Source organism: Papilio polytes, unplaced genomic scaffold (assembly GCF_000836215.1).
Source record: "Papilio polytes unplaced genomic scaffold, Ppol_1.0 DF823691.1, whole genome shotgun sequence".
Classification (NCBI taxonomy): Eukaryota; Metazoa; Arthropoda; class Insecta; order Lepidoptera; family Papilionidae; genus Papilio; species Papilio polytes.
The window spans coordinates 3171164-3187475 of record NW_013525513.1 but is presented as its reverse complement, the minus strand read 5'-3'; the positions used below and the strand labels follow the sequence as shown (position 1 = coordinate 3187475).

Here is a 16312-nt window from a genome sequence, read left to right as displayed (position 1 = left end):
TCAAAATACATATTTAAAACATTTTTTTAACCTAATATCATATCGATGCTTAATCGAATTACTTGGCTGTCGTGATAAGAAGACGATATATCAAAATATGAACAGTTTTAGCAATGAATTGGAGAGCTTTATAACATTTACATAACATCTCATAATGGTCTCTTGAGTAATGTTTGGTCATCGCGTTCAATCACGACCCACGACATAATCTGTTAAGGCTTGTCAGTCAGTCTGATGGTGTATTGTTTGGCGACCTTTATTGTATGGTTACATTGCTTCATCTACTTGTTTTAACAGATTCATGTAAAAGATATATACTTTCAATAATTACAGAAAAAGAGTAGACAGTGATTGTTATTACTGTTAAATCACAATTCTACATTATTTAGATAGAGTTATTCCTGTTAGTATTTACAAAATGTTAATTCAAGTCTTTGTGTACTCAAAACGCATCCGGTATTCTAGTTAATACTACTGTATGTGACTTGGGATATACATGACACACTACAAGGCTGTACAATGTTGGGCGTGATGTTGTAAATCTCTTTGTGTATCAAGAGACCGGATTATGTACGTATAAAGCTAGCGTGTTTTAAAACCTCTAGTCCCCCATTATTGTGTCATAAAAAATATATTCTCGCGATACGTAAATAACGGAAAAAATTTCGTAGGTATATGTTTGACTAGCTTTTGGTTGCGACTCCGTCCGCGTGAAATATAGAAAAAATAATATAGAAATAAAAAAATATAGCCTTTTTTACTCACAGATAAATTACCTTTCTAACCTTACCTTTGAGCCTATTTATTACAATCAAACAAACAAAGTTTTCCTCTTTATGATATTAGTATAGATAGATAAAATAATATAATGGATCAAAATAAGCTATAATTTTGTTTTTGAAGTAAATGGTTACTTGTTTAAGCTTGAACTTTGTTCGAAATTACCAACTTGATTTGAGTAAAGTTTATATAACAACGTTGTATTTCAAGTTCGTATATTATGTAGTTAATGTTACCATAACAGTGCCGCGATGCGTTGCACGCTAGTAATTTCCAAGCGGTACGCTATGGGATACCGTTTTAATGTCGTCGACGACTTGATTACTACCTTGCCTTATCTAAGTGCCATGTACTTACAGTATGTAATTAAGAAAATAAGTAACTCATGAAAATAATGAATTGACTAAGTTTATTCGCGTACGTTTCAATGGATTGCAAAATTTAATATCTGTATGGCAATTCCAAAAATGTGCAAAATGTTATTATTAATGTTTAGTATATGGTTGAATGGAAGTAACTATTGTAAGACAGTAATAGTATGTAGGATTATAATAATTTGCAGTAGGTAAGGCTTCGCAGAATGGTGACAAACCGCAGCTTGAGTGTTTTTCATATAACCCAGCCTTCGTGAGCCAGGTTCTAAATAATCGTCACCACATTGAAACCACAAGAAATGTATTGTGGTTTAACTACACAACTTATATTTCTATAGTTAGACTACCTAACATAGCAATTTTATAGATAAACGTTGGGTTTATGGATTGTTTTTAAACCAAAAAAGGGTTCAAGATCCTACTGAACTGAGTTATTAAATCATTGCAATGTTTAATTTTACCTAAGAACAATTGAGGGCGTCTACGTCAATTAGGTAGAAAACTCGTCATAACATTACGTGCTAAAGTGTCAATCTAAGTGGAACGTCATTTAAGTTACTTCACTGTCTAATTAAAAAAAATACTAAAGTAACAAATGAATTTACAAATATATTGACCTATTGATGATGTACTTGTAACGAATTATGACGTAAGTAAAAAGATGTCGAGTAGAGATCAAACGTCACGCAATTGATAAAGCGGCAGCCTGTGCGTGATCGCCGCGAGTTCAGCAAATGGAAATTTGCATAATTGAATAACAAAAGCGAAAGCAAGTAATTAAAAGTGCTTACAGTCGTTTTTGTTCTATTCATTATAAAATTGAGTGAAGCTATTGTCATATCTAGTGACAATATACGGAGATGATGAATTACTAGACTGAGAAAGAATCTGTTCTAATCAATAATAGCGTAAAATTGTCTAAAGGGAATCTTCTCTTTCATTGTAGTGATATTTGAAAGCTTTCAAGTTGATTAATAATATCATAAACCAAAAAACTCTTAAAAGCACTTCAATAGATAAATATTTGGTCGATAATATTTATTGCTTCTATCATAAATGATATAGCTCGCTTGGAAACAATCCGGAACCCATAAATTGGAACAGGGCTATTGTAACAATTGAACGAGTGAAATAGATACGTATGGTTGTCAATTTGGTCAATGTCAATTCTATAGCAGTGTCCACATGGTTGATATAGTTTTTATTATTGCAATCTATGTGCGAAAATTGTAAACACATAAGCAATATGTGCAATACATAAGCATACACGCGTCAGTAATGTCGCTAGATACATAATAAATATTGATTTAGGCAGCAACACGTTTCTGATTTCATTAAAGTTCAATATTAACATCAAAGCACAGAGTAATTTCCTTATCTCCAACGTGAAAGCCATTTTAATAATTCCCATCTTCCTTGAAGGCTCTTCCCGGCATTACACAGTTATCATTTAATTTTATTATTACTGCTACTCATATTTTTTTCATGTTCTGAATAAATATCACTCATTTTTAGTTCATAATCTTCATATTTTAACATATCACTATATTGAAACTTACTTTGTCAAGGACGTCTCAAACCGACGTAAATGTATGCTTAGATGTATTTAGAAGCGAAAGGTGTAAGTATAGCGCCAAATAAAAGTCCGTTGTCTCTGCCTACCCTTCTGTATTAAAGGCATGGTTTTTTTTTAAACAAGACGCTTAAACTCAACTTATCCATAAGAGTGCGGTACTTATAATGCAAAAACATAAGGAAGCATTAGGCGAACCATTTACAAAGTCCAGTTTCCTTTCCCACGGTGCAGGCTAGATCTAGTGTAGCGACTAGCGACCGTTGTTATAGCCATGTCTACTGATGTCTGTAAAATCTAATGTCGATCTAACGGTTTCCTGCCATTACCATTACATGAAACCTGTACCAGGAACTGGGATTTTTATGAAATTAGCTATTAAACTCACCATTAGATCTATTATCGTTTTATTCATTTGATAGAGGCGACCGCACTTTATAGGCGAATATTTCTTATTGAAAAATCCATTTAGAAATGTGAAAAGCATAGAAGAATTCAATATTTTTTTTTGTTATGTGAAAAATATAACGTAATATAAATTTTTCGTCCTTCTATAGTGTTCCTCTAAGCTTAAGAATTTTACTCATTTTAATTGTCAATTCTAGTCTAGACACCGTATTATAGACTAGACGTATATAAATTAGGTGTTGTTTACAATTTTTCTGTGGATAGCAATGTAAACAAATAATGTTTGCATTGTATGCAACATTATGTAAAAATCAGAGTGATGTTTTGCTATTCGCAAAGAATGTCATTGATGAATTTGCATTCAGCAGACCGTGTCTGAGTGATGTGTGTTTAACGCCAGACTATTACAGCGGTGGTGGGCAGGCGAGCGTGACTGCCATAGACCCTCAGCACACCACGATATACTGAGGTCAACTTGATATGGAGTCAAATTTCATTCATTATGACAACAGTATGAAACAAATGATTTACTAATAAACGTTTATCAACAGACAAAAACTCGTATCTTCGGGTTAGATAGTCTTAACTGATTGCGTTTGGAGCACGTAAAGTTAATTGTACATAAATCTAATACTATGGTAATAAATTATTGTTTCTCCTAGTTGATCCTCTTTTATTAATCTCTTTTGTTTGTTACAACCTTTTTAAAACGAGATAAAAAATGGAAAACAAATGACTTCAATTACGTAAATTGGAGGAAGCTCCGTGGAACAAGATTGTAAGGCTCTGTTGGCCTCATCTAAATTAATTGCTTTGATTCTTGTCGTCCCCCATTATTACAGCGTTGTTTGTTGGAAAACATTGTTTCAATTTTATTTGGACAATCAAGGTGATAAAAAAATATTTAAAAATGAAATAAAATGAATTGTTAACTGTCGTGAAATGTATCTTTTTATTTGTCTAGTTTCATGATTCCGACCTACTCAATCGACTTCTGCTTTATACGACCAAACAGGGTCAATCTGGGGCATCATAAAGGGTTGTCAGAAAAAAGTTGTTTTGTCAAAGATCCATTACTTATGTCTTTTGAAAGTTGGATAATAAAATCTGTATAATTGGAAAACTAATACTTATTTTATCTCTCACCTTTATTTATGATATATATTTACAATACTATTTTTATCGTTTAATTTTTTTTTAGATGTTGAAACATACATTGTTAAAAACCAATCAATATAAATGATATTTAAAGAAGCTCTAGCGAATTGCCAACTCATTTGGGCGTTGAAATAAATCGTAATAAACATTTTATGGGAGCATCAATGTCCGAAGCTGACAGTAATGATGAAGCGGCCCTGTCGAATGTCGATTTAGACGCCCCAAACTGTACCCAATGGAAAGAAAAAATGTAATCTCGGAACGGTTTATTTCATAGTTCGGTTAAATGACACGATCAACCTTAAGACGGTTTCAGACGATTGAGTACGACGGAGTAAACGGAGCATACTATGTCTGACGCTTTCTTGTTTTAACGTCAATCAAATTAATAATAATGATTAGTTATACTTTTAAGATAATTAATTTAATTTGCTAAAGTTGCCGACTAACTATTGTTTATCCTGGTTAACTTCAAATGTTACGAATTAAAATTCTCTTCTAGATTATATCTAGTACCAGAAAGTTTTTCAATTCAAGTATGCAATATTATTCAAAATATTATGTGTATTACTATGGGAAACGTAAAGTTCACGGTATACGATTCAATCGGGTCTCCAGCGACCCGTACAGATGAACTAGATTTCCTGTTAACTCGGGCAACGGACGGATTGTGTTAAGTATGTGTGTTCCGTGCTCACTGTGTTCTGTGCTCTGTGCACCAACATCACATTATTCACAGTTAACCGCTCCGCTCTAAATTTAAAACAATGCCGATGCTATTTTAATTTTATGATACGGCACAACGCTTACCGTTAAATTTGTTTATAATTAGCCAGTTTTTGTTTTAATAAAATCTCTATGCTGTTAGCACTGACCGACAGACGTAAATAATTATCACGTCCGTTTGGATCACTCGACATATACACCTTACTCGTGTTTAGGAACGTACCATTGGTACAATTAAAAGTTCTTAATAGAAGTAGAAAAACGTTCAAACGCACCCAATGTTAAAAAATCACCCTATCTTTTAATTTTGGTATAATAATGATATTTTGACCGTGTTGGCACATTTATGTAGGGTCATAAATTAATTAATTTAAGTGCGCGGTGTAACCCTATCGTTTACCAATAAACATTCAATGTTTTAAATTGTAAATATCAAGTAAGCAAGTTATATTAATCGCATACTTGTAAGCTTTCTGCTGCTATTAATACTTGTATCTAACATGGGTCAGGAATGTAAGTTACGCCGTACCATACCGCAGCGGGGAGAGGCGTTCACTTTTGGTACAGTTACGAAATAGATAAGAGTGATGGAATGACGCACGGTAAACGATCGTATCTGCTGCTGGTATGTTACTAGTATGGTACGACCACGTACCGAATGATCGGGGAACTTTGTAAAATGCACTTCACTTTTTTTTGGGACCATTTGGATTTTTTTACGCAGATTACGACATTCCTAATAAATGTTTTCATTCATTTTAGACAATAATAGCATTGCAGTTATAGTATTTATACGGTTTTTATTTACCTGTCTTTATGCGTGTACCGCGTCAGAAATATCGAGGTTTTTCATCCTCAACGTCGCGTGACTTGTCTGTCTGCTGGATTAATGAACTTGGGGTCTAAGTCCTAACATCAGACGGATTTTATTTGAAAACTTTAGATTGCCTGCATTTAATACAATTTACTAATATATGCAAAGCATTCGACTAATACATTGTTAAGTAAGCTCTTAAGAAAATTGGATTAGTATTTCTTGGTAAGGACTTATCATCAGACATTCTAAGTGAAAACATATTAATATTTCTACAATAATAATAGATTGTTATACATGTTTATTAAAGAATATTATTAACTACAACGTCTGTCATTAATGGCCGGTTTCCCATTAACCATTCGTTAGTGTTTTTGGTTCGATATTTTCATAAAATGTGTTTCCGATCTACGTAACTTAAGTTTTACTCCGTTGAAATTTAGGTTAACCTGACACAAATGGATCACTATGTAATGTGGATTACGGAGTTTATAAGTAGTTGACGACTTTCTACAGTATTGATTTTGTTTCGTTAAATCTAAATATCACTTATTGTAACGAATCCAGTTTCATACTTTATAGTACCGTTATTATACTTGTAGAATAAATCCCTATTTATATATATAAATTAAAAGGCTATATGAATCAGAGGCTCTTTATATGTAGTTATATCCAAAGACGGCATCGATAGTGGCGCGTCGTAGTGTTCGCGGATTATTCGGCTATTGAACTTTACCGGGGCATTGTCCATATAACATCATAATGAAATTCATCTTTGCAATTGTAAACTGCAACTATTACAGTATACTGAAATACTATTGTTTAACGCTTTGCAATTGTAAAGTACAGAGAAAGTTTCATAATGGCTTCTAAGAAAACATTAAATACCTATTTCGGGGCCCATCAAATAATCAGACAGTGAGGTCATTTTATTAAACCGGTTGTAAAATTACCGAAGTTATTTTTGTAAGGACTTTTATATAGTAAGTTGATTACACCGCCTTTTTATGACGTAACAAATCGTAAAATTGTTTGCGGTGAATTTTTAAATTGAACGTTATTTTTAAATTTTGTTTCACTTTCACTTTGAACAATAATACCACTACTGTCTTTGCACATTTACGAGTGTAATATCTTTAGACTCATTTACGAGTTATTTAAAAAAAGTAAAAGCCGATATTTCACATAGGATTTTTTAATTTATGAATCTTTAGCAACGGATAATTTTGTTACCAATTTAAAATTAACCGACTCGGACAAACAGTTAGTCCTTGTTATATGTTACCTGTGCAACGATACTTTGTTGTCATATGTACCTGCGTATAGCAGGCTTACAATGGTCAATTAATCGTGCAGAATTTTTAAACGGATATGTATGTAATAAAACGAAGACGTCAAACAAGCAAGAGCAACGACACGTTAGCAGCCCGTGACTAATCATTACGTGCCTCCAAAATGAATATCGATGGTTTATTGAGTAATTTGTTTTTATTATTATCTAATAGTGATGTTATGCTAACATTTCTGAGAATCTACTGACTGGTTATGAAGCACTATGGCATTCCATAGATTATAGATCTATTAAGTTCGTTATTTGTCGACACTATGATATACTTCTGTTATATTTTGTTGGCAATAATATATTACTACTGAGTTGCTACCATCATACTTCATACATAATATTATAAATGCGAAAGTTTAAATGGATGGATGGATGGATGAATGTTTGTTAGAGTTTGTAGCCAAAACGGTTGAACGGATTTCGATGAAATTTGGTATAGATGTAGAGAATAGTCTGGAAGAACATATAGGCTACTTACTTTTGTTTTTTTTTATTCTACGCGGACGGAGTCGCGGGCGACAGCTAGTTAAAAATAAAGGATAACTAAAATTGTCTATTTCCTATTTATATTAAATATTTTATATTAATTTATATTTAAAAAGATTTAAATAAGACTAGTATTTTTAATATAATGTTTTATTCTTTGTGATAGAGCTTAGATAAGTAACGCAAAAAAACAATTTGTAATTTGTCTAAATTGAAAGACCAATATATACTGTAAACAAACGTTCATTGTAATATCGAATTCGCGCGTTCGCGGTCGCTGCGGGCTGTGAGCCGGCTGAGGCGCTGCAAACAATCAATCGTCTGTAGGTTTAGCAACCAGTTAGCATTTCTTATTTTTAGCATTCCATGGAATGTATCAATGCAACTATGGCGCCCACATGCCATTCATGGTTACGCCTTTGAAACTGGTATCAGTATTACCTTCCTAAGAATTTCGTTTAAGGTATTCAAATGCTGTATTATACCTTACTGTGATTGTAAACCCTATAAATTTTAAAACACTGCTAACTTTCTTTTACAAAATTTTTGTTATAACTTAAATGACTACGTTTTATATGACATCTAACACATTTTTGTAGGGGAAGCGAGACTCTGCAGGTTTTTTTTTATCTTATGTTTTTCGGATTTTTTGGTTATCCTACTTAATCGTGGTTGAAACCCAATTTAGTTTGAACCCTTTCTACCTCACAATACTTAGAGATCTAGAGGTCAAACAAAGGTTTAAATGGTTTATTTTCCATAACAATTTTTTTGTCATATCTCTATCCACAACGAAGTTACAGGGGTGTCAAAAGTGCTCTGAACCGCTTCGAGAAAAGAGTGTTTGAACGTGCTTGCCTCGACGGGTGCAGATCAAAGCTTTCGGTAAAACCTCAGGAATGCGATGTATTTTACCTAATATGCTTAACAGAGTTAATTAAAGCATAGTTTAGGGAACAATAACGTATATTTGTACACAAGTAATTCGAATAGAGTTTGCTTGCCAATAACGTGATGTAATAAACTTTGTCCTTATCATAGCGTCATATTGGCCGCGTGAGTTTATTATTTATTGCTTTTTTGTCGCTTCATAATGTTTCCTATCGTGACACGATGCGCGTACTAGTAATAAATCGCATGTGTTATAAAATAACCTGGCATTCATGAGCGTCTGGAAAAACTATTTAATAGCACAGAGTAAAGATAAAACATAGATGTCAAGGGTAACCGGAAGACATAGCTTTCTATAAACCTTTTATATCGCTCTTTTATTATCGCCAAGCACTAGCTGTTACTCGTGACTTCGCCCACGTGAAATTAAATAAAACAGTCAAAACATAGCCTATGTTACTCAGTGATAACATAGCTTTTTGATGGCGCAAGAATTTTTGAAATCGGTCCAGTAGTTTTTGAGTTAATTCGATACATTCAAAAGTCCAAAATACAATATTTCCTCTTAATAATAGTAGTATAGATTGGTATGCGTTTTGGAATTTCTTGTCATCATTGAGTACTTGATATTAACCTTTACATGTCCCCAATTTGTACAATTTGGTAATTATAATTACAAACTTGCTATTACTTTGACATAATTAGTAATAATGATAGTCGTTTTGATACGGAATATGTAAATTGGTCATCCAGTAATTAACAAACCAATTAACCTTACCCTATAATAGTATTAGCATTATGTTAAAGCTGCAGAAGTTTTCAATGGAAAGATCCTATTTTTTTATTTTTTTTTCAGTAGGAAGTTATCTCATGCTACAAAAGACAATATAACCGTAAGTTAAAGTTCGCGTAATATCCCATTGGGAAACTTTTATTTCATAAACTGTGTAGGTTATTGTATAGAAGGCAGTCCGGTTCCATTACCGCGGGCGGTGGATCCCCGCTCCCGCTCTCTTTGCGCCCACAACTCAATAAAGCTATAATGGGATTCCATCAGACCGGAGTTAACCAACTGAAACCGCTCGCTGTCCAACTATGCTACTTTTTTTTGCACGCGACCTTTTGTTTATGCAACTTTGACCTCTGATCGTATTCAGGTGAATTCAACTCGCCTCAATGAACACGTGTTTAGTTTCTTTTGTATGGAAATGTTTTGTTTGCATAAGAGTTTTTAAATTACAATCGAATTGTTTCTGTTTGATATGTAATTTGGCAATGCATCAAATATGAGGTCTTTTGTGAGCAAAAATAGTATTCGATATTACAGAGCTAACAAACTTTAAAGTTTACATTTACTTATAGACGTATAAAAAATTCTATCAAAGCAACATATAAAATTGTCTCCTAGATTGCTGGGCTAAAATAAACTACTAGCTTTAGTAAGATTGACAAGTGTATTAGGTAGCGGAAGGAGAGGATTTACGTTTACTTTGATATTATCAGACCTGTAACCCTTCAAGCTGTTGTAAATATTTACGCGTATTGTAGTGAGCCGGTAAACCGCTTTCTCGATACTTCCTTTCGCTCTTACTTTCAAAAATAATTCAGGTTATTTATTTGTCTGACTTATTATTTAATTTGATAATTGTTATAAGGATGACAACTAATTAAGAAATTGTGTCATAATTTGTGTATTAAAGGCCGTAATTTCATGTATTTTAGACTTGAAACCTTTACTTTCATTTTGATCGAAGAGATTGTTAAAAGTTTATAACAATTTGAATACAGAGATTTTCAGTTTTATAGTTTAAAGTGACCGAATGACAATTGTTAGTAACGTACGGAGATTACACTCTATAATATTACATTGTTGCTTGTAGCTTAGGTTATTTCCTTATTTGTCTCTGCTCATCCGTTATCCGCAAGATGTCACCGGCAGCGGATATTGCTTCTGCTTATTGTATAACTGACACAAATAAGTTGTTGCTTTTGTATACGTAAACAGATACATGATGTGATTTTATACTATTGTGTAAACATTCATTGGACATGTTTTATCTCTACAGGTAAAGATATACAAAAAAGTATCTAGTTAATTGGTTCTAATTTAAAGCTTGGTGATTGAAGGTGAATTATTAAATCGTTAAGAGTTTAATTCATGATAAACTCTAACTCTCCTAAACATTGATGCTATTATTTGGAATATGTTAAAATGTTTTTTTGCGTATTGTTATTAATGCAAAAAAATAAAACATGCAGAAAGTTAATTATCGTTTCTCTTTAAATCGCTTTAGGACGTGACCCGCTTTCTCGCAATTGCTTCTATTAAAACATCGAGTAGAGCTGCATAGTTTAAGCCTTCGGGAGTTATATTGTATGCTCGCTTTGCTACGTTAGCTGCGGAAGTGATGCCATTCAATGAAACGCTCGCACTCCAAACAGATCTTCCGTGTAAATATTAACACACTCTTCGCCGCAGACTCTACTAGTAAGTTCAATCGAGTGAAATTTATGTGGCAAATTTGTTATTTCGCAATAGCATTAGCTATTGCATAAATAACTTACAGAAGACAGGCGTAAAGTGAAAATAATATCGTTTTTTCTTTTCAAGAATAAGTATTTGTGATGACTTTTGAATGGAAAATATCCTTTTTCTGTGCATCCTCTGCTCTGTCATTTAAAAGTAGGCAATAAAGTACGTGGATATTTTCTTGGTTTAGCTTTTTAAGACGGTCTTTTCCTTATTTGCCACCTACTATTAAAAAAAGCGCCATAAAGATCGTAGTAGCACAGAATGTGTTAAACGAGCGCTCGACTGTACGGGAAATCACCGCAGGCTTATTTCTGAATAGAGTTTCACCCCTCCTTTACAAAACGCTCTTAGAGACAGATCGTAGCTACTCACATACCACTCTTAAAATAGTCCCGCCTCAAAGCGTAAAGTTATACAAAGTTCACATTACTCGGGCTTTTTAACAGTTTGTATATTTTGTGTGTGGTTGAGGCCGCCTGCATTATCTTACCGCGTCCAAATCAAATTGTTATTCTATAACATATTTTCCATCGGCGATAATGATTCTAAACATTGATTTCGTGAAAGAAATAAACATTATAAGATTGCTTCAATAATATGCTGTTACAATATTCTTTTTTAGAAATTACTGTGAAATCCAAGTTTATTACTTCTTATAACTTTATTATCTAATTACTAAATTAGATCTTGATTTGTTTAAGCGATTAAAATTGTTTTATCAAAGCGTTAGGAAGTTTTTATTTATATGCGCCTTGTGGAATATTTCACTTTGTTTCCTGTGTTCATGCTCGCCCAAAATTATAATTAATAGTCCACTCAAAGCTGTCGTTCAGTATTCGACAGGAAGCTCACAAAGTACACGGACGACCTACTTATTTAGTCCGTCCCAAGTCGATAGACGTACGATTTGACCTATTTATGAAATTTGCTCACTGAACGCTTTACACACGTACATTAGTCTTGTAACAAACCAAATAAACATTCGTATGCACAAAGAATTAAATTAGCATCCCACTTAGGTTTGAATTTCGAAAATCGAAAATAAAGAGACTATAAGAGCTATAATTCAGCACGTGTGTATGTTGCTTACACCTGTTTTTCAACCAATTCCACTTGGGTAGGAAATAAACATCCTCGACTGTACAATGAATACAGCTATCGTTGGAATGCACAATAAAATATTTAAAGAATACGCGCGAACCGGATCCGTCTACCTTTAATATTAGACAACATTAAAAAGAGTATAAAAGTCACTATCAACGTTTCGATTTCGTGGAACCTCTGTCTTGAATAACAACGGAAGTTGAAACTTCGTTCCATAACATTGTGAAGCGAATTTAAAAATAACTTTTTTGAACTAATTTGTCGTTCGTAGGTTTATTGTAAACAAAATTGAAGTCAAGTTTTTATACAATTCGTTTTATTTGTAGTGTCTATCGGATATAATTTATTAACCTCAATTAGTATGTGTATTTTAAAAATTGATGCATATTATGCACACATGTCATTTTTAACAGTTCTAAACTACGTCATTAGGTCAATTAGATCTATTTTTAGTTCCATTCATGAGTGTTTAAAATTCTATTTTAATAACCATTCAATGTTGCGATGCACTCTCTGATGTTATCAGTATTTTTGTTTTTGCATTATCTTAATACATGTTTATCCTTACATAAGATAATTTTGATGTATACAGTTCTACTTCATATGTTGTGTGTCATGTAATATGTCTTATTTGCGAAAAACTGAAATGAATACATAGTTGTCTCTAACTTAACAAGAGACGATCGCAGACTTTTGTCTAATCTATCACACAACTTTTTTCCGTCTCGTTTAGATTCCTATGATCTTATATGGAGGTGCGCATACTACTCGATGTTAGTTCTTCAACTAAACAGTTCAATTAGCTGTGAATCAATCGAGAATCGCACCACGGTTGTGCGATATTTTAATTAAAGGTGTGCGTCCGCTTTTGTATTGAAAATTCAATTTTGTTACCTAGTTGTCTTCCAGTTGATTGCAAATTTTTGATAGTTTATGCATATTTACCAAAATATGATATATTTGAACGACAATTTACAAATATTAGCAATGGTTTTGAATTTAATGAATATTTTAATTTTTAACTGATACTCGTATTCAGTTCGATTAAATAGAATGTGATATGAAATATCACATGTAAGCGGTAATCGTGTAATCCGCAAGGGTACATGTAAGTTGGCTGTAACTAACGAAGCTAACGTATCGGCTACTGACCCAGATTCATGTTATGTAAAACAGTGCTTGATAAGAAATAAAAAAACTTGATAGAAACACAGGTGTCGTAACCACAATCTCTGAAGGGGTCGTTGAACTTGAAACTGTCACTAAGTAGATGGCCTAAGAATCATTTTAGATGTTCGTGTATTATTGTTTTGTTACTTACTAAGGAATATTTTAGAAACAATCTTGTTAAAATTTGTTGAGTTTAATATTCATTTTAATCAGCTTACAGTCCCGAGGGTAGCTTAGGGTTTTAATTGGCTACAATACAAATAAAACGTTTTTCATTGACAGAGAATGGTTACAGGCTTAATACTGAAGAAGTTATTTATTTATTGTAGATACTTTGAAACACACTTATAAATACAATGTTAGCTCTATTAATAAAACATGTTCTTGCAGCATAAATATTAAAAACAGATTCATAATATCAGTTCACGCCGCTATTGGCATTGAACATTATGATATACGACCCAATATCGGCGTTTAAATATTACGCACGTGACACGCGCCCAGCTTTATGAGTTTCGCTTACGTACATACACGTACGATACATTACATGGTACACACTTTTTTTAAAGTTCATAAATATTACCTATATATTGATTGTAGCCAATGTTTCTCGTCTACCGCTAATTAAGAACAAGGACTCGACACCAGAGACTATGCGGTATAACTCCCAGATTTCATAAACGAGAAAATATTTAAATAAATTTTTGCACGAAGTATTTTCGCGAAGTTAAATTCAGCGTTCATTTCATTTCACTCGATCCCTTGTAATGGACATGAATTTCTAAACGTTTATTTAATATTTAATTAACTGTAAACTTGAAACCGTTGGCAAAAGCGAGCTCAAGAAAACGAAGGATTTATGATTAATTCATTTTCTTTGCAAAGTAAACACGAGACTTTAATGTCAAGAACACATTAAAGTAAGTAAATACGCAGAAACTATTTTGTTACGTGAAAATACAATGATTTTCTTCGAAGTGAACTATCTTAAGAAAGGCAATGCTTGTGTATCTAATTAGTAATGCTGTTCCTTTTTATAAGATGAATGAATGATGAAACAGAATGTATTAAATTCATATATTCAGCAAGCTTCAAGGAATGTGTAACACTTGCTCCGTCTATTACAATTGTAATAAAATTCTTTACCTTGATCTCACCACATGAGATTCTATAAATTCATTATGTGCACGTATTTCAAGATTTGTTTATCGAAAATTATGGTTAGACTGACCTTGCGCTGCGTGTCTGCATTGTTTTGTTTATAACTATGAAACATGGTGGTTCGGTGATAAATTACTACGTGGATATCTCACGTGGCCGATATCCGAATAAACGAACCTCTAGTCCGGTTACTACCGGTCGGCCTAGAGCTCTATATGAACTTCGGCCCTTACACCCACCTATATATTGTATTAATTCGTATGTCATTGGCCCTTTATGGTTATCTGACGATAAAGTTACGAAACAATACTTGTATTACCGTAAATAGCAATTTTTTGTAAAACTTTTCACTGCAATGTTTTTTTTATATTAAAGGTTACGTAAGGATTGATTAATTATTTGTACTATGTTAGATGTTATAATAAGACAATTAATAACATTAAACTTGATTTATTTTCTCAGTAGTATCCAATTAATTAATTTTTTGTCTTATTTGTGTTTATTGTTTGTTTTATATTATATTCCAATGCAATGTGGATGTAAATACATAAATGTTTAAAGAGAATTAGTAAACAGGAAAATTACAGCTCCCATAGTAAACCTAATATAAAACATAGTATGGCGTAAACATGTAGCTTTAAACACTATTTCTCATATTACATAAATCTGAAATCACCTTTGAAAAACATCGTTTGAGTGTACTTTTTCTTATTTTATATTCTAAATGCGAAAGTTTAGATGGATGGATGTTTGTTAGAGTTGTTGCCTAACTTGCTAAACGCATCTCGTTGAAATTTGTCATAGATGTAGAGCATAGTCTGAAAGAAAACAGAGGCTACTAACTTTTGATTTTCTTAATTAAACGGACAGGACGGGCTAAAACTGGTTTTATTTATATAATTATTTAAGAAAGAAATATTTATTGATGCAAAACATTGTTAGGTTCAATTTAAACTAATATTCTACGAATTATTTCATAATAATTGTCGAAATGTGCAGGTCAGATATTTCGAAATAATTTCTCCGTTGTAACATCAGTTGTTACTTAATGAGAATTGGGACGTTTCGTGGGAACATTCATTGAGCACGACAGACGTTCATTGTTAGCTTCAGGCTTTTTACTCTGTGACCCGGACCCCTTCAATTACTTTGATTTTCGACTTTCTCTTACTGTTCAAATATTACTTTGTAAAGCGCACTTTGTTTTATTCTTTTTGTGTTTTCTAATTGGGATCTATAAGTAACCGTTTATTGTTTATTGCCCCAATTCTCTTTTGCCATACTCATAGTTGTTAATGTCTTATTATTAGAAATGTACACTTAGGGTCCGCCTAACCAGAAAATAGATCTGGGTGAAACGTATCCTAATGTCATATTTTAGTTTCTGTATTTAATCTGGAAGGAAATGTTTATACAGTGTGATCTATGGTGTTAACGGTGTGATGATGTTCAACAGACATTCCCGACATCCCCGAGGACATCAAGAAGCTGCGAGCGCTGCAGATTGCGGACTTCAGCAGCAACCCGATCCCACGACTGCCGGCTGGCTTCAGCCAGCTGCGGGCGCTCACCGTGCTCGGCCTTAACGACATGTCGCTCACCAGCCTGCCTAGCGATTTTGGAAGGTAACTACGAACAATAGAATACAAAGTACTATCCACACTTCACGGGGGTTCGCATTTTCATGCCATTCTATCAGCATAACATGAATTATCAATCACTCTGTCAATGGCGGACATGATTGGATACCCCAGTGCATGTATTCGACCATTGCAGTCTGACCAGTCGGTAT

General features: G+C 33.2%; 1 protein-coding gene across 1 annotated transcript in view; it reads left to right on the top strand.

The window, feature by feature from the left end:
• Window positions 1–16312, top strand: part of LOC106104060 (protein scribble homolog) — a 73582-nt gene that overhangs the window by 2536 nt on the left and 54734 nt on the right. The window contains exon 3 of the mRNA XM_013283997.1: window positions 15977–16145. Coding sequence (XP_013139451.1) covers window positions 15977–16145 — 169 coding nt within the window. The remainder of the gene's footprint in view (window positions 1–15976; window positions 16146–16312) is intronic.